Here is a 20032-nt window from a genome sequence, read left to right as displayed (position 1 = left end):
GATGGTGACATTTGAGTGACCACTGAAGAACGTTTCAAAGCCATTTCAAGACTAGGGCAAGCACTGGATCATAAGCATGGTTTCCAAGAAAATTAATGACAGGAATTGGGATTGCAACAATTTGAGCAGTAATTTATTTACTATAGCATGCAATAAATGAAAAAAATGAGGTTTGTGAATCTCAACAACTGTGAAGAATTTGGACACATACAGGGCTGGAAAAGGAGGTGTATTGGAGCATACCACATGTGCAAAGGACACGTGATGACAAGGCATTTGCAGCCCATGGGAAATGTCACACCTCACTTTGTCTTCTCTGCCTGGCAAAATCCCAAGCACGTAATTCCCAGCGCCTGCCGGCCCCAGGATGCGTTGGTGGTTTGCTTTCCCTGTTACATCTCTTCCTAAGGCCAGCCTCACGTGGGGCTTTCAAATCACAGAACATAACAGGCTGTACTGCTCACGAGGTTCCAGCTCCTTTGCAGGTAATATTCAGTGTGCCCAGGTGGCCAAGAAGGCCAGTGCCATCCTGGCCTGCATCAGCAGCAGTGTGGCCAGCAGGACCAGGGCAGGGATTGTCCCCCTGTGCTCGGCACTGGTGAGGGCACAGCTCCAGTGCTGTGTGCAGTTCTGGGCCCCTCACTGCAAGATGGACATCAGGGGGCTGGAGAGAGTCCAGAGAAGGGCAGTGGAGATGGGGAAGTGCTTGGAACACAAATCCTCTGAGGAGTAGCCGAGGGAGCTGGGGGTGTTCAGCCTGAAGAAAAGCGAGGGTCAGCGGGTAACCTTGTCACTTTCTACATCTCCTGAAAGGAGGTTGTAGCCAGGTCGGGGTCGGCCTCTTGTCCCAGGTAATCAGTGACAGGACAAGATGACATAGTCATAAACTGCGCCAGGGAAGCTTAAGGTTGGACATTAGGAGGAATTTCTTCACGGAAAGGGTGACTGAGCATTGGAATGGGCCGCCCAGGGAGGTAGTGGAGCCACCATCCCTGCAGATATTTAAGAAGAGACTGGATGCAGCACTTAGTGCCTGCGTCTAGTTGACATGGGGGTGTTCGGCCATAGGTTGGACTCGATGATCTCAGAGGTCTTTTCCAACCTAACTGATTCCGGGATTAGCCCCGGTACGTCCCTAGACTTCCAGCTCTCTCGCTGCCCGGAGGAGGAGGCGCCCGGAGGAGGAGGAGGAGGAGGAGGAGGCGGAGGAGGAGGAGGCGGAGGAGGAGGAGGCGGTGGCGGCGGCGGCACCACCACCCCTCGCTGCCACCACCCCTCGCTCCGCGGCGCCGCGGGCGGGGTGCGCTGAGGGAAGGGCGGGGCCGCCAACTCCCCGCCCGCCCGCCGCCATTTTGGCTGGTTCGCGTCGCTTCCGCCGCTGGAAGTAAACAGAGAGCGAGGCAGGGAAGAAGCGAAGCAGCGACGCGGGCGGGACGGGACGGACCGGGCGGAGGATAGGCGGCGCTGGGGTCGGCTTTGGCGGGGAGAGCTGATGTGGCCGGAGCGGAGGCGCCAGCGCGGCCCGAGCCCCGGTTAATGCGAAGCGCAGCAGGGAGCCGCCAGGTGATGGGGCGGGAAGGGGCGGGCGGCGGGACCATCCGCAGGGTCCCGGGCCCCAGGAGCGGGCTCCGGGCCGCGGGGGCGGCGGAGCTCGGGGGCTGCCGGGATCTCGTGAGCCCCGGGCCGGGGCTGGGCCGCAAGGAGCCGACCCTGAGGGGAACGTTCTCCGGGAGTAGCGAGCGGTCCTTAAATCCTTGTCCGTCGTGTTTGGGGGTCGCTGCCTCGCAGCCTTCCCGTGATAGCCGTAATAAATCGTGAAACCCTCGCTGTACCCAGCGGAACAGGTGGTTTGCGGCAGGGAGGGGTTGGGTTCGTGTCCGGGTCGCCCCCTCTGTCTGCCCGTGCTCCTCTTTAGCGCATTCCTGGTGTTCCTAGAAAAACAGCCTTTGTGCAGGGATGAGCCACGGCGAGCTCGGTTGGGCAGGCTCTTGGGAAAGCGTTATCAGTCGGGTGCAAACAGCTCTGCACGGTTTGTTTTGTTTGGTTTGGGTTGTTGTTTTTTTTTTTTTTTTTTTTTTTTTAACTGCCGTTCTGTTCTGGCTGCACCTTACTCGGCAATAAAAACAATGTTAAGCACGTGCTTTCCTCCTCCTCCTCCTCCTGCTGCTGGGTGACTGAACTGTGTGATTAGGGTTGGACAGGACTATGGCAAACAAGATAGTGTGGGTTGCGCCCAGGTGCGGAGTTCAGAAACAAGTCCATACTAATAGGTGAAGAAATTTACTTGGAAAATCTTAAGGAGCCAAGCACCCGGCTTTCACCCATCTCTCTGCCCCGGTAGAGTTGGGTATTTTTGTTGATTTGGCTTTTTTTCGGTTTTTTTTCTCCTTTCTGCCGAGATCTTAGCTTCTCAATCAAAGTTGGTTGTAGCAGCAGTTTGAAAAGCAATGATGCCTGTGTGTCCTGAGCTTGCCAGAGAGAGTTAAAAGCGAAATTGATGGTTCATGCATTGCTAAGAAATGATAAGCAATCATCCCGTGAAAAATAGGTTTTACTCATACAGTAATTTGCTAGCATGGAATTTTGCATCCATGACTTCCTTGTTGAAAAGTTGTCCTTGGATTTCAAATGGTCAGATCTTTAAATTACTGTAGACATAAAGTAAAGTGAACTGAACTTCTAATTTCATTTGCCTCTTCTTATGTTGAATATCCAGAAAAGTTTGCTCTCTTAATTGGCCTTTTAAAAATAAATGTATTTTCAGATAGCTCTGTAAACTCCTACTGGCAAATATACATTCTTTAAATTTCGTATTTTATTGCTGGCACGTGAGGAGGTTGAAAGCAGTTACATTTTTACAAAATACTGTTTTGATACTTTAAGTTCTGAAATGAGGAACCAAAAATTAGATGAATAGTTTGGTCAAAAATTAGATGACTGGAACAGTCACACAGTTCTTAAAATAATATTTTTTTAGTCTTGAGCTTAGGCACTTTTTTCCTGTTTGGAAAAAGTTTGCCAAGGAATACTTTTGAAAGGTTACACTTAATCTTCTTTTAATTACAAGATGTCAGTAGCAAGAAGAAGTTGTCTGGAAAGGTGTGGTTTTTCCTCATTCCTTGCTTTAAGTCATGGCATTTAGAACATGTAACTTATTAGAAGAAGAAATCATCATCAGTATACCTCTAGTGACAGCTGTGTTGTCTCTTTTTTATTTTTTTTTTTAATTGGCTGTTTATAAAAATGTGGGACAGTACCCTACAACTTCCATGAATGGGTTTTGGTCAGCATATATGAACTACTTAGAGCTCCTCCTAGTCAGCTCAGAGGTGCTCACTGAGAGCTCTCAATGACCTGGTCAGCTCCTGTCAGCACATCCCAGAGGCCTTTTTTCTAGAAGAAAAATGAATACAGTTTTGTCCCTTCTGGTCTTCTCTGAAAAGGAGACAAGAAAGAGGACAAAAAAACCTCAAACGCGGCATTAATGCAGTGATAAAAGTAGCCTACCTAACTGGAATATTTATGTAGATTTGCTGCCTTGATAGCAAAAGGATGAGACAGGATCTCTGTAAAGGAAGACTTGAAGAGCCCAGTCTAACAGTACCTTGTGTAGCTTTTTACAGATGGCTTTTGGAAAGACATGAACATCAGACAGGCAAGCCTAAATTTGGCAAGTTACTAGCTTGCCTGTGGTGAGTGCTTGTTGCAACCTAGTTGTTTGGAATATCTGTTTAGCCTAAAGCTTAAATTAATGTTGCATTTCAGACTAGCTTACTATTAATATTGTTTTTATACTGTGCTGAGTTATTATCTCTAACAAACATGACAGGCTTGCAGTGGATTTGCCATTTAATTCTTGATTAATTTGGAGTTGAATTCACTTTTCACGGTTGCAAAATTCAATTCCTTTATATTTTTGTTAGTTGCAGATGGTTCTGAGTCACTGTTCAGTCCTCTTGCTTTTCTTCACTGGTGAAGTGGCTCAGCAACACAACCCTGTCTCTGGCAGAAAGCTTGTTCCAGCACTGGAATTGTGTTCTGTATAGTCCCATAGACAGGAACTGAATAATGGAAAATACTTCTCAGGAAGCAAGTGGAGATTTTTGCCCAGTACTCTTTTCATCCTCTGTTTGCCTCCAAGTGTGCTGGGAGTCAAAATAGAAGTTGGGAAAACTCAAGACAAATTTTCTTCATCAGCATTCTGTGACTGTATGGTCAGGTTTGTTGGCATCACCTTATGAGTGGCTTTAGACCTTAAGTGATAACTTGCTTCTGACATACAAATAGCTGGGATTAAAGCCTTTTAAAGATAGGTGGGGAGATGCTGACTTTGAGAAAATAATCTGTGATGCACTGGATTATGAATAGCATAATTTTTAGCTGGCATTTTGTTTTAAGAAGTATTTGCAAACTTTGTCGCAGTACATAGCAGGGAAACTTAACTTTTCAGATCCCAGAAGGAGTGGGCATATGATAATCCTAGATGTGCAGTTGTACCTGAATGCTAAACCAGGATGATTCTGCTGTGTATGAGGTCAATATTTGTCTTCTAGAAGTCAGGGAGGCTGGGCGTGCTTTATGTGTCAGGCTCACCTCGTCCCTGGATTCTCTCAGCTCCTCAGAGACTGGAATTGAGCACATTGTAGTTGAGTATGAGGTAGCAGAGCCCTTTAGGACATGATGTGCATCACACTGAGGCTTTTAAAAATACATGGTCAGATGCCAAGTTCAGTTGTGAGATGGCATGTACAAAAGAGCACATCTGGATTAAAACTCAGTGGGCCCTAGGTTTATTTCAGATACATGAAGTGGTATGGGTTTTTTTCTCTTTAATAATGTAATATAGGGTAGAAGTTGTTTAAGTGGTGTCATTAGCAAAAAAGCATATGCTACAGCCTTTTGCCTCAGGCTTGCTGAATTTAATACAATTTTGAAGAATTTTTTCTAGCCCTTCTCTAAATTTCTTTTTGTGGGAAAGTGGGAAACTTCCAGACTGTTACTGGAAATCTTCTGTAATCCCTATTTACTTGTTATTTGGAAAAATGAAAGCACACCAGTGGACTTGATGAAATATATTTTCAAGGATGCTGATTTAAAACAGAGGCCTATTAAAGTAATGTATTTTAAAGAAATAAATTTAAAAAGAAAATATTCTTCCTCTCTGAGAAAAAATTATTTGGTCTGATAGAGCATCTGCAATATGCAGTGCCTGCAGGCATGTGTACAATAATTATTTACTTCTTGCCTGATGTTTTTTATCTCCACAGTTTCAAGTGCTCTTCCTAATAAATAGGACCAGGGCAGCAGTATTTATGTCGGTGTTCAAAAAATTATTTCAAAGATTGTCCTTCCATTAGTAGAACAGTAGAGTAACAATCAACAACACAGTAAAACAAATTAGGTTCAAAGTATTCTCCAAACACACAAATGAAACACTGGAAGGAGAGTGACTGTTATAAATGGGTTGGCACTGTTAATGATTAAAGAAGTAATATTAAAGATATCAGTTTAGATGATAGTGTTATTTCTGGACTGCCACTTTGGTTTGTTACTTGGGGCTTTTTTTCCTTTATGTATGGCAGGAGAAAACCCCTGCCAAGGTGTTGTTGCATAAAATGCCCTTTTTCACCCCCACAGTTTTCTATTAATACTGTTCTCATCTCTTATATTTACAGATTAAATAGATTTTATTTTTTTTATTACTTCTATAGAATGAAACGAGGAAGGAAAACTAATGAGGCCAACAGCAGTTCATCTGAAGACACAACTGAGAAGGAATCCAAGAGACACAAGGTTGTTGAAAAGAAAGCCACAGTTGTGCAGAGTCCTGACTGGGCAAACCTGCTCCAAGACATTATCCTGCAGGTGTTCCAGTACCTGCCACTTCTGGATCGTGCTCATGCATCCCAGGTCTGCAGGAGCTGGAACCAGGTGTTTCATATGCCTGATCTCTGGAGGTGCTTTGAGTTTGAACTGAATCAACCAGCCACATCCAACCTGAGGACTACGCACCCTGAACTAATCAAGCAGATAATAAAGAGGCATTCCAATCACCTGCAGTATGTTAGCTTCAAGGTAATGTATTTTGTAGGCTTTTTAAAAGTAACTTTTATTCTAAAAGGAATAGGGCAGCTGTCAGTGTGGTAAGTGACCTTGTTTTCAGGAGGAAATGTATTCTCCAAATGGACACATAGACATGGAAGTTGCCTCCCAATTAATTTCTTTGGGTATATTTTCAGGACCAAAACTTGGAATAACAGTACTGAACATACATTTTCATTGTCTTATTACTGTTAGAGAGGATTTTTTTTTTTTGATTGGTGATGTGGTTTGTTTGGCTTTTTCTGTTTTTGTGGGTCATTTGTTGGTTTGTTTTTAGGGTTTTTTTGTGAGTTTTTTTGTTGGTTTCAGGTTTTGGTTTTTTTTTGTTTTCTGAGGTATTTTTGTAGCAGTTTAACTGCTTAAAATTCTGCTTCATGAAGTGCACAGAAGTAGTTCTGATAAAACTACATGTGTGGGTTACTGCCTCAGAATTTAGTTCAGTCAGGATGCGTAAGTTGAGCATTTCCCCATTTCACATCCTGTAGGTACTTGGCTCTAATATTTATAGTTAGACAACATCTAATGCACAGAGAGTAACTTCAGTTCTACTAGTCATTAATTAGCAGTTTTAATATTAAATTGTATGGGGTTGTCTGTACTCAGCACAACTGCATTTCAGGGGACTGAAAATGTATGTGGGATTTGCATAGGATGGTGCATGTACTGATTGTGCCTGGCTGAGAAATATTATTTGATGAGAATTGGTTTTGTTCACACTATGGAATTATTTTCAGCAGATGAAAACCCTTAATTGTGGGTTTACATGCCAGTGTGTTTTAGAAGGATGCTGTGAATCTCATGGGTGCATATGCACCAGCTATGTGAGACATTTGGAAAGGAAATGTGTTCTGCAGCAAGTTCAGTGTGCTTGTTTCTGAGATCAGTCAGTTCTAATGCTGGAATCAGCATGTGAGTAGCTGAGTCACCTCTGCCTGATCACATGTATTGCTGCTGTTTCCTTGCAATAGCAGATACAAGCTGTTACCACAAGATTTGCAGGGCTTTTATCAGCATCCAAATAAAGAAAACCTAGGGCTGTAGTGGAGTGACTTCCCAGTCTTATCTCCTGTCTGTGTTGCTTTACACCCAAAGAATTTTGGGTGCCCTTTGCTTGTAGAGTGATCCATAATTTCCTTCATGTGTTGTTTCAGTTGTCCTCAGTGCTGCAGAATACACAAGGAAGTGGGTGTAACACTCTCCATTCCTCTGTAAAGGCTGGAAATATGAGGGGTGTTTTCTGTAGGCAAAGAAAGATGAGATTGTTGAAAGTCAAGTTTTTTCAGCTTGAGTTTGAGCAGAAAATGAACATTCATTGGACTTGATCTACTGCTGCCAAGGTGGCATGGCTTATGGTGGAGTTTAACTTGACCCTGTGATCAGGCTTTATATGCTGTTCTTCTGTAGGTTTGTGAAGCTGTTGTGGCTGCTGTACATAAGGGGTTATTCAGAAAGCCACACTAAATGATTTGGTCAGGTAGCAACCTGACTAATGAAGGTTTTGGGGTTTGTGTTGGTTTGCTTGGTTTGCTTTTTTTTTGAGTATCCATTGCATCTGTTGTGGTTTTAACGGTGAAGGGCCAGTCAGACAGGTTCATATGATAATGTACTTAACTGTCCAGTGGCTCAATTTTATGAACTGTGAAAAGAAGTGGCTTTTTGCACATAGTAAAGGATTTATAGAATTCTTGGATTTCAGTAAGGAGGAATGCAAATAGGAATTTGAACAGCCTGTGGACCCTCCACTTGCTTGTTATTTAATGTGGAATTAATATCTTGGAAAAAATTGTTTAGCTGACCCCTCACCATGCTATATTTTACCAAAGTGTTTAGAGGAGTAGTAAATTTATAGCAAATAGTTTTTCATTTTTGCTTCATACTTTTTGGGGGAATAAAAAATAACATTGATGGATTCACAATGAGGGGTTTTTTTTGACATTGCATTTTAGAAGGTAAAGTGGAAAAAAAAGTTAGCATGTATTTGCAGTGCTTTCTGAACACGGAATTCATTTTGTTTTAAGGTGGACAGTAGCAAGGAATCTGCAGAAGCAGCTTGTGATATTTTATCACAGCTTGTGAATTGCTCTCTGAAAACACTTGGGCTAATTTCAACTGCCCGGCCAAGCTTCATGGATTTACCAAAGGTATTTTATTATGTATATTTTCTATTGCAAAGTATTGCAGTGTTTGATACAGTACTTCTGTAACTTTATGAAAAGTTCTATTGTAGGAATATGAATCTTCAATAAAGAAAAGTTTATTAGTGGTCTGGTCTTTAATAAAGGGAGAAGCTGCTATGTACAGTGATGGATATATAAAGTTCCATTCAGTCTCTGAATCATGTGAGAACATAGGCCTGACCTTGTTATTTCAAGTCCTCCTGTCTGTTGACCTCAATGTAGTGCTGAGCTACGTGGTGCAAATGAAGAGGCTAGACAGTTCAGGTCTGTGTGACTGTATTGTGGGTTTGTTTAGGAGACAATTGCAATCAAATGATTGGTAGAGTTGTATCCATGTGGACTTGCCATAGGGCTTACACGATCTCTTCAGAAAGAAATAGGATTGTGATTTGCAGGGCTTCATGTCATGCAGTCAAGCATCAGCATCCTTGGTGATGTGGACTGTATTTCTGAAATTTTCAGTGAAGATTTTTACCTTGCATGATTACCAAAAATCAGGTATTATTAAAAGGCAGTTAATCTGGAAGGCAACAAATCCCTACATGTGCTTCTAGAGAAGCATTCCTGCTAGTGAGGTGGAAGTGTACTATTGCTAAGGAGCAGGGGAGTGGTTGTGAAGGGCCAGATACAAATATACTGTTATCTAGACCTCAGTGATGTCATGGCTGGTGATGGCAGTAAGGACAAGGAGGAACTAGAGACAGCCCCAGGAAAGGAAGTAGGCTGCAGGTAAGGCTAGCTACAGATGGGTTATCAGTTATTATCCTTGCAGTGGTCACTGCCACATCATATAGCTCTCTCGAATGTGTAATCTTGATCCATAGTTTTCAAAGAGGCTTTTCAGATATTTAACTAGTTTTGCTCTGATTTTTTTCCTTTTCTGATGTTCTTTGAGGTGTGATGATAAGAAAACCTGAATGCAGTGAAAACAATCCACAGTGTGTTAAAAATACTTTGTGCTTTCAGCTCTTTCTTACTGTTTTCTTTATTAATATGAATGCTAATTTAGCTCTCTTAGTTTTTACTGGAGGGATATATTGGGGTCATGTCCAGTTTGTTGAATAGTTACTTGTAATTATTCATGCTATGCTCTCAGTCAGCTTCAAGGCTTATAAAGTACAGGCTTCCTTTTTTTTTTTGTTCTCAGTAAGTTCACATTTGGCCTTTAAAAAAATAGATTCAAGATAAGCCAAAATTATCTCTAAGGATAATTTGCCTTTTGGTGTTTACAATGTCAGTAGTTTTGGCACTGGCATAAGGAACAAGTAGTGAAACTAAAGAATTGAATTTGGCTGTGACTGAATTCTTGTGGGAAGCTGTTAGTGACAGGTCCATTAGATGAGAAGCAGACAAAGAGGAATTAATTTGGAAAATTTTTAATACTTTGGTTTTGGATTATTTTTGGGGGTGGTGGGGATTTTTGTCAGACTGTATAGGAAGTCTGAACTACTTGGCATTATCTTCATTAATTGTTGTCAAGTGACCTGACATGTGGCAAATATCAGTAACTCATATTTAGAATTGTGTTGCCTGTCTTTTCACACAGTACATTCTAGGTGAGGTAGAATCTTTTAAAGACTCATACTACAGACTACAGATGTGGCAATACTGAAAAGACCAGCTTTTACACGTTGGGATATTGCCTGTTTCCCATTAGGTCTTCAAACTGGAAGGTTCGAGTTACCTTTTTTTTTTTTTTTAAGTGTGCTTAACTTTCTTTGCCTTTCTATTTAACAGCCTTCTTTTTCTAAATACAGAGAATAAAACCACAGTACTAACTTTGATAATACAGAGTTGAAATAATATTAAAGCACCTTTTCTTCTGTACATAACATATATAAGCAGCGTACTGTCAGGATACTTGGAGTGGTCCCTAAAGCCTAAGTGCATAAAGATTCTGAGTTGAACTTCTTGTTTCCATTTGCATGATATGACTCTGGAAGTTTGTGTAAATGTGAAAGCAGTTAAGTCCTATTCTAAATCTAACTGTGTGGCAGTTTTATCAAAAATCACAAATTTATCACCTGAGAATGAACAAATACTGTTGCCAGGCCTTCTCTCATGTAATTGTATTCAGGACATGTGTTTGTGGCTCAGAGTGAAACAAGCTTGAAATCCAAGTAGCATGTCAATTTTTTTAAGATACTTAATGTAACACATGGAGAAAATACTTTTTTTCAAGTCTTCTATTTGGTCAGTCTTGTAAGAAATCATGAAGATGAACCAAGTATTCACCTAATACCACCAGTGGTTTCTACAGTCATTGCTGTATCTGCTCCTTAGTCTGTGTTTCTCAAGTTCACGTTCCCAGGGCTCCATCTTAAATAAGTTTCAGTGGTAATGCAAAAATGCTGAGCACTTGTCCTATCTTGTCTACGCTGCTTATTCCATAATTAATTGATTTCCTGCTCCTTGGCTCTGTTTGGACCACTTCAGTTAGCTTTCCAAGAAATCCGTCCAGACCCTGAATACTCAAGTGTGGGTGGTAGGCAGGCAGTACAGTCATTTGGCTTTGGATACAAACACTCCTGACTGTGCTTGCATCTCACCAATGCAGCATGACTTGCCATGAGGAAATTCCTCTTCTAGAAGATGCTTCTTTTAGAGTGTGACTTGCCTCATCTGCTCAAAGGACATTAAAGAAAGAATTCTCCAAATTAGGGCTTCTAGGCTTTCCCTTTGCTTGTGGTCTTTCTGTAGATTTAAGTTTGTGCAGTGGATTTAACAGGGTCAGGTTCTTGATTAACATCTAATGTTACACATTCTGATTTGCCCAATTCATAAACCGATAGTAAAAAATTACTACACTTCCTCTACTAAAAACATGAGTTTCAGTATTATTTTTTAATTATGCAGTATCAAAAGAATGTTTTTTCAAGGAATTCTATCAAGAAGTAAAAACTGGGACTGCTGTGTACAGTGTAAAACCATTGAAATTTTTACTTCAGATACTACTCTTTCATTTAAACTTTCTTTTTTTTTTTTAGTCTCACTTTATTTCTGCACTGACCGTGGTGTTTGTGAACTCTAAATCCCTCTCTTCACTGAAGATTGATGACACACCAGTAGATGATCCATCTCTCAAGGTTCTGGTGGCTAACAACAGCGACACACTCAAACTGCTGAAAATGAGCAGTTGTCCTCATGTTTCTCCAGCTGGTAAGCTACTGTGGAGCTACTAACAGGTGTTAGCTTGTTTGGGATTTTTTGGTTGGTTGGTTGGGGTTTTTTAAGGCATGCATTAAATTTTGTCTGAAACCAGTCTGTCTGAAAAAACAGGGGTGGGGTTAAGAGGGAGGATGAGTATGGTATTACCAGCAGCTGTCCCTGAATAAAGTATTTTCATGTGGTGGTCAGTCCATCTATCCTACCACTTCACAGTGACTACTGGGATAATAATAAAATAGTGCATGTCTGTTGTGGGCAAATAGTTAACCTCATGTGGAACTTAATGAGAATATATCAAATTGATTGTGTGTTATTTGTGCAATGAAAAAGTATTCCAAAGCAATTAAGCTTTTTTGGAATACGAGTTTCTTTTCCGTACTTTATGCGTGGGTTTTGACTGTTGCCATGCCATGGGTTAGGAAGATGCTGATTTATTTACTCTGAAAGAAAGTCATTGCTGGAGAATAATTTCAGACAGGATCAAAAAGGGGAGATGAGACTGAGCTGTCTTCTACTGTGACCAAATGTACTTTTCTAACACTCTTAAGTGTGTCTGTAGCAATGAAGCCAGCTCATACCAGAATGAAATCACTCAGGATTGTTCAAGTTCACAGGACTAACATTTGTGGTAGGCTTCCGCAATGCACAGCAGGTTTCAGATTTATTCACAACTCATCATCTTAACACTTACAGTTTTCCACTGAGAAATGGAAGAGGAATTGTAAATGAAATGCTGGCATCTTAGTATGATTCCTCTTCTGAGGGTGAGCAGAAACTATAGAAACCATAACACTATAACTTTCTCCATGCAAATATATTGCAGCTGTAAATGCTAGATTTATTATCTGTCAAATTCACCAACAGGACTCCTGAAAGGGGAGATCAGTTCTGTTGCAGAGGGCATTATTGTAGTGATAACAAACAAAACAAAGTTAATGCCTTTTGCAAGTGTAGCTCTCAGATGAAACCTTGTGTTTGGTTTTGTATAAAGAAGTCCTGAAAATGCAAGACTGATGTTTTGCAGCAGCCTGGTCCAGCAAAGTGTTCACAGAATTAACTGCAGTATTGCATCCTCCAAAGCTTTCTAATTATAGATGGAGGTTGTTTAAATTGGCTTGAGGGACTGGCTTTTCCAACTTAAAATTGTTCTTTGAGAACCCTTGTGTCTGAGAAGTCAAGAGCTGTAATGTGTCTGTCAAGGGAACAAGCCTTCAGCAGTAATCTGTAGCTAGGCAGAGAGAGTAATTTCCTTGGACTTGGATTGACTGTCAGCTCTAGCAGACTTTGCTGGTTTGTGGATAATCCTTGCTAGAAGGATTCATTGGAATATCATACACTTGATAATTTGGGAGGAGACATGAGTGTGTTCTGATTGATGTATCTTGCATGGTTGTAAATTAAAGGAACAATGGGTAAGAAATGGTTGTGTCTGTTTAAGGAGCACAGCTACTATTTTCCTTTGTGAAGGATGAATAAATTGGGGTAAGATACATTGCTAACAAAACCAGGGAGTGTTAAGCAAACAGTAGGAGAGTTTAGTTGCTTAATTCAAGTATGGGTGTGCCTTGAGTTGAAGGAAAAGTGGATGCACTGGGTTTGCATGGCACTGTTTTGTGGGGGAATGAGGGGGCTACAGGAGTGGCTTCTGTGAAAACTGCCAGAAGCTTCCCCATGTGCAACAGAGCCAAGGCCAGGCCCATCAGTGACAATGGTAGCACCTCTGGGATAACCTTTTTAAGAAGGGGAAAAGGTATTGCAGGAGAGCAGTTGCAGCTGGAGATAGGAGTGAGAATGCATGACAACAAACAACTCTGCAGACACCAAGGTCAGTGAAGGAGGAGGGTGGTCAGGAGCTTATCCAGGTGCCAGAACTGAGATTCCCCTGCAGTCTGTGGTGCAGACCATGGTGAGGCAACTGTGCCCCCGCAGCCTGTGGAGGGACCTTGTGTTGGAACAGGTGGATGCCTGAGGGAGGCTCTGACCCTGTGGAAGCCTGTGCTGGAAGAGTCTCTTGGAAGCATATGTTGAGAGAGAAGCCCTTGCCTGGAGCAGGTTTGATGGCAGGAATTGACCATGTGGGGAACACTGGAGTCTGTTCCTGAAGGACTGCATGCCATGGAAGAGACCCACACTGGAGCAGTTTGTGAAGAACTGCAGTCCGAGAAGGACTCCCACTGGAGAAGTTTGTGGGGGACTGTTCCTGTGTGAGGCACTTCATGCTAGAGCTAGGAAAGAATGTGAGGGGTCTGCCCCTTAGGAGGAAGGAGTGGCAGAGAACATATCTGAAGAACTGACTGTAGCCCCCATTGCCTGTCCCCCTGTGGTCCTGGGAGGGAAGGAGGTAGAGAAAATAATGAAGAAGTTAAGCCTGGGAAGAACAAAGGAGTGAGAGGAAGGTATGTTAAGATTCAATTTTATTTCTCATTACCCTACTCTGATTCAATTGATAATAAATTGATTTCCCCAAGTTGAGTCAATTTTTACCCATGGTGGTAATTGGTGAGTGATCTCTCGCTGTCACCCTTATCTTCATTCTTGAGTTTTTAATTGTCTTCTCTCTCCCCTGCCCAGCTGGGGAAGGGAGTGACTGTGCACCTTTGGTGTCCAGGGAGGGACAACCCACCAAGTGGAACAAAAGAAAGAAGCTGGTAGGTGGATAGATGGCTTTAGGAGCAGGCAGGTTGCAAAAATTAGACTCTTGGAAAATGTGACCTGGATTTTTTTTTTTTTTTTGTAATGGGAATGTTATAATTAGCAGGCTGCTATAAATGTGGAAAAACTATTGAGCCAAAAGGACTGTGAGTTACAAAACTAATTACTTATAGATGCAGTTAAAATGTCTTCAGATTGGAGGAGGGGGGGAATGTTCATAACTAGGTCAGTTCTCAAGAAACTTTTTAGTGAAGAACAGGTAACGAGTAATGAAAGTAGAGCAAGAGAGACTCCACTCACTACTGCAGAGATGAAGGAAAAAGATTAATATGAAACAGTGAACTGCTCTAAGTTACTGTACAAAGATAAAAAGGCATGTTTGAATTTGGGCTGGAGAAACTAAGACAGTGATGTATTTCTAATCTTTGTGATCTTATCTGAAGTTTCTTCTGTTTGTTGTTTCTGCTCTGAAATACTAACTGTTGGAACAGAGGGAATGGAAAGTGTTCCTGTAAAGGTGGTTCTGCTGTGGCATGGGGATAGGAGGGCTGCTTCTCTTGGAGTGGGAGTTGGGAGCCTGCATCAGGGACATCACGGGGCAGGGATTTTTGTTACGGAACCAGTGCAGTAAGGTCAGAGTAGAGCCATTTACCTCTCAGTGACACAAAGGTGTAGGCAGTGCCTAGGGGATGTACTGTGAACAGAACAGGCAGGCCCTTTAGTAGCTGTCTACACTGTATTCATTGTCAGCTCTGTATGTAGGATGCATAATGGCATTGATAGACTGTGCATGTCCAGTTCTACACCCATAGAAATCACAGTAAGTTGAACCCCAGCTCTTCTCTTTTTGCATTGCACTGGTCCAAAATGTACACCCCTAAAGTTAACAAAGATTATTTGTGTAAGGATAGCAGCCAGGACAACAAGCTTTGTTAAGATGAGAAGATGCATATGGATCTTGAAACTGCCTAAAATACTTTATATCTCAGCAGACCTAGGTATTCTGAAGAAGCATGTCTGAGTTTCCTTAGGGAGTGATCATAGTAACCCTTCTGATTCATGCAGTACTTTTGCAGTGATTTTTTTTAAAGGAAGTGTTTCTATGCTCAGTATAGGCTTCTCTTAAGCTTAATAGCTGTACCTTAAAATAACTGCTGTTTTCTGAATTTCCTCCTGTTGCTTCAGAACTACAGTGTATTGAGCTCACGGTTTTCAGTTCCATGTTAAATGCTATGTTCTCATCCCCTCTATTAATGGAAAGGCCATATCCTACATCTCATGCAGTTTTCTGGGTCACATGAAATGCAGAGAGGACTGTATGCTGTTCTTAATGCTTTTTTATTTTTTTCAGTAATGTTACCAGTATAATACCATTACTTGTATCTACAAATAGTATGAGTGGAAACCTTAGACTGACCTGGATTTGCTTTTTCATGTTTTTGTCTTCTGTGAGCAGCAGATTATATTGAGTCATTGCTGTTCTAGAAATTACTGCTCCAAATTTCTAATGTTTTGCCTCTTTTTTTTGCTGTAGCTTTTCCAGATTTCAGCATTTATCCTTTCCTTCACTGACAGCAGCAGCCTCTGTTGAATTAAAATCTAACATCCACTTTACTTTTGCTTTACATTTGCTTTTTTCAGATGACAAATTTCATTCACAGTTGCTTTGTCAGCCACAGAGCTGTCAGCTGTTCTTCCAGAGCTGGCTAAGAAAATACTTCTATCATGAGTAAGGACCTTTTACAAAAATGAGGTTGAGTATATGTGGTGTTATAACACGGTAGAACAGTCAGAATATGCTATTAATAGAATTGACGCTTTTATGTATTTGTTCACTTCTTTATGATTCCCAGCAAAATAGAGATGTAGTCACATTGTGCGTGTCTGTCTTATGTGTAGGTACAGAGAAGTCACAAGATGCTGCTTGTGAAAACGTTCAGGTTTTCCAGGATGGTTTGGTTTTAATTTAAGGTCTGGGCTGCACGACTGAAATGGGTGCCCATAGCACCCGCCTGACACACATGAACAAGTTCCCTCCTGCCTCTTGTTCAGCCATCAGTGCCTTTATCTGTGCAACCCCTTGCATAATGTTCTCCTCTCGCAGGTATCCTTTGTGTGGCTGACCAGTGCCACGGCTTGCGTGAGCTGGCCCTGAACTACCACCTGCTGAGCGATGAGCTGCTGCTCGCCTTGTCTTCTGAGAAACACGTCCGGCTAGAACACTTGCGCATTGATGTTGTCAGTGAAAATCCCGGACAGACTCAGTTCCACACGATCCAGAAGAGCAGCTGGGACGCTTTCATCAAGCATTCTCCTAAAGTGAATCTAGTCATGTACTTTTTCTTGTACGAGGAGGAGTTTGACCCGTTCTTTCGTTACGAGATACCCGTCACTCACCTTTACTTTGGAAGGTCGGTCAGCAAGGACGTGCTGGGCCGCGTTGGGATGACGTGCCCGCGGCTGGTTGAACTGGTGGTGTGTGCCAATGGATTACGGCCGCTGGACGAGGAGCTGATCTGCATCGCGGAGCGGTGCAAGTACCTGTCGGCCGTGGGCCTCGGAGAATGTGAAGTCTCTTGCAGTGCCTTTGTTGAGTTTGTGAAGATGTGTGGCGGTCGCCTCTCTCAGCTCTCTATTATGGAGGAAGTTTTGATTCCTGATCAGAAATACAGCTTAGAGCAGATTCATTGGGAAGTTTCAAAGCATCTTGGTAGAGTCTGGTTCCCAGACATGATGCCCACTTGGTGAAGTCCGTAAACGACTCCAGGGCGAATGGAGTAGCACCTTAAACCCAAGCTTACCCTATTGCAATTTCCTGTACAAGCTTATTTAATAATATAGATTTTACTGCAAGTTAATTAATGGTTTGATTAAAAAATTAATTTTTCTTTCAAAAATTGTTTTGGAACTTAAGAACCAAAAATAGAGTTCACAGCTCCAAAACCTGTTTTCATCCAAACAAATTTCAGCTTTCTGTTTTGGATTTATTCTTTGTCATTACAGGTGACCTCAGACATTTTTGGAAATAAAAATTATTTAAAATATTGAAACGTACTTGCAAAATACCAGTTTTAATATGCTGATTTTCTTTGATTTAGGTTAGTAGTATTGGACACAATCGTATTTTTTCTTAAAAAGCCAAACAAAACACCACCAAAATTGCATGCTTTTGTTGCAGACTCTGTAGCATTTCTAAATCCAGTCACCTCGATGACAAGATGGTGATTGTAAGAAGTGTTTAGTAGCCCTTAAAAGACACACATTCTGTTAAGTCATAAAGGCCAGAGCAATACACAGTAAGTTTAGACAACTAAAGCAGTTAAGTTTACCACCTTATTCAACGGATTATTTAGATCCATCTAAGATGTATTTAGAGCGCTAACGACCAGTAGTGTGAGCTACCAAAAGCGGTGTGGGGTTTTTTCCACCCTCTATGCATTTTAACGTAGTTCGCTTGTGGGGTCTCGGATCTGCGTCTAAACCTGTTTTAAGGTATTTTATGTCTAGCTCAGGAAGCAAAAGCATTCTGGGGAAAAATGTAGATACATTGTATTTAAAACCACACTGGAGTTAATGAGCTTTTCTTGCACATTAACCAGTTTGGCAACATATGGTGTAGATGGATTAATGTATGGTTTGTGAAATGAACCCAGCAATGTTACTCTGATGACATGGGTGTGAGCAGTGGGAGGTGAGAAAGATAAAATTTGAATGTTGACCAAGAACCTTTTCATAAAACCTTAGACCTTTTGGCTGCTTTCAGTTTGACAGAAATGATGTTGGAACAGTTGCTTAAGCTATATAAACTAACTGTATACTGTAAATCTGTTTCAGAAATGTTTATGTATAAAGTGGATGTTTGATAGATAATAATTTTTGTATATCTTTAATTCAGCTAGTTCTGTCATTTCATATTTAACAACCCAGAAGGAGTAGACTTGGTGAAGTAGAGCAATAGGCAAAAATTTGTTTTGAACATTTGATAAATCAGTTTTATTAAAGAAAGTTTTTAGTTTGTAAGTGGTGTAGGCAAGACACTGCCTGTGATCTGGATGTGGTTTGTGACTCCATTTCCTACTGCCAAGTTATTTTCTCTTCGGTTACTGATGGTAATGCTGAAGTGTTGGCCAGACAGCTGCATGTTTGAGAGATGTGGTCAGCCCTCAGCAAGGCAGAGCTGCCCCCACAGGCTGAGATGAGCTTAGCTGGTGGCTGCTTCTCACTTGAGCTGTACAGCCCCTGCTGGTAGTAAGTAGATTTCCTTCATCTCTGATTTCAGTCATGTTTATCCAAATGTATAATTTAGTGTAATACACTTATAAGTGTATTTAAGTTCATAACTATATTTTGAGCAAACAATGCTCAGCGGACTGGACATCTTTATAGGGGAGTTGTATGTTTCTGTAGAGCTTTGATTTAAAAATTGCATTTTATTAAATACGCTTTTTTTGTATTAGAATTTGTTAAATTAATGTAATACTATAATTTGCTTTTATTTGTACAAAAGGTGTCAATATATTTAGTCCGTAAAAGTAAAAAAGCTCTGTGTCTTTTATAACTCGACTCTCAGAACCGCCTGTATGAGAAAGATGGAGTAACACTTGTAGTCTGGGGACTAGGATTTAGTTTTCACTAAATTAATGTGAAATAATGCCATTAGTAGCGGAGCCAAAACCTCTTTGGACCTTGGCTGCAGGTGTCCCGATGCTGGCAAGGTAAGTTGCCAACATGTTGGTCATGGGAATAACTGAAAGGCAAGGCACAACCTCAGTACCAGATCCCACTCCTGGAGTTCACACCTTTGAACCCCAGCGTTCTGCTGCTCGCAGAGACCTCTGTTAGGCCCCAGTGTGAGGAACACAGGAGGACCTGAAGGCGGCAGGGTTGGTTGTAGCAGAACTGCTTCCCCAGCAAGGCAACTGGCTGGCTCCAAGAAGGCTGTGTTGTTGCACTGACTTGAAAAAGCCCTTCCTGAATGCAGCACCACATTATACCAGTTATTAAAGTGTTCAGCACAAGAAAACTGCTTAAAAGCAGTTGTCTCTCTCTTCCAGTGGAGATCAGCAGTTTTTATATATTGAATCAATTACTGCACCATTTGTTCAAATAATCAAATAATATAAACTGGCCGAGCAAACCTACAGTGCTTTTGGAAGAAAATGGCGTCTTATTTGGCCTTCTACATGTTGAAACAAATGAATAGTAAATACATTAAAATCATGGCACAAATAGTAAATAGTACCACAGACTTGCAAAGTTCACTAGAAACGTGAACATGAGTGTCATAGATGTATCATTTTTCCCTGAGTTCACCTTTATTTCTTATTTTCAGAATAACAAAACTCAGTTGGCCTAATTGTCCAGTTTTGGGTAAGAACTAATGTGGGCAGTAACAAATCTTACCTCTGAAGCAGAGTGTGAATCACAAGTTACAATATTGAAGGCTGCAGCTCTCCTAATCCAGAACTTCTGTTTGTGGGTTTGTGAGGGGGAAGGCAGAGAGCATTGGTACCAATGTTTTCCATTGCATGGCCCTTTGGGAAACAGGAGCAGCATGCTCCACTTGACCTTGGATGATGAGCCAGGATCTGCTTCCTGGAATGAAGTGTGGCTTACAATGCCAAGCAGCCCGCAGGTGTGGCAATGCAGCAGTTTTGCATTAGACTATTGTGCAGACTTAGAAATTGTTGTACTACACAATGGTTGTGTATTTTTGTCCTCAAGTGCAACACGCAGGGAGCAGAAGCAGGCACAGTTGAAAGCAATGAACAAGTCCTGTATTCGAAGTGTGAATTAAAGACTGAGTGGCAGTGATACAATGCCAGGCTCATCCTTGAGCCTGGCAGTTTGGACAGTCCCCTGGTTCCTACTGCTGGGTAAGTGCTAATACCACCTGGCTGTGAGTGCAGTGAGATGAGATCCTACCTATTTCC

The 20032-nt window shown here is 41.7% G+C and overlaps 1 protein-coding gene across 2 annotated transcripts; it reads left to right on the top strand.

Moving 5' to 3' along the window:
- The first annotated feature begins 1346 nt into the window (after positions 1-1346).
- On the top strand, positions 1347-18633 carry FBXL3 (F-box and leucine rich repeat protein 3). Of its 2 annotated transcripts, XM_062487778.1 has the most exons (5): positions 1347-1563; positions 5712-6075; positions 8121-8243; positions 11267-11438; positions 16204-18633. In XM_062487778.1, exons 2-5 carry the CDS (start codon positions 5713-5715, stop codon positions 16845-16847), a joined length of 1302 nt encoding a protein of 433 aa, XP_062343762.1. In that variant the 5' UTR covers positions 1347-1563; position 5712; the 3' UTR covers positions 16848-18633. The 2 variants fall into 2 exon arrangements, with proteins under 2 accessions (XP_062343762.1, XP_062343763.1); XM_062487779.1 differs by lacking the exon at positions 8121-8243.
- The last annotated feature ends 1399 nt before the right edge of the window (positions 18634-20032 follow it).

Source organism: Cinclus cinclus, chromosome 2 (assembly GCF_963662255.1).
Source record: "Cinclus cinclus chromosome 2, bCinCin1.1, whole genome shotgun sequence".
Classification (NCBI taxonomy): Eukaryota; Metazoa; Chordata; class Aves; order Passeriformes; family Cinclidae; genus Cinclus; species Cinclus cinclus.
The sequence above is the reverse complement of the archived record's forward strand: the minus strand, read 5'-3'. Positions and strand labels throughout refer to the sequence as shown.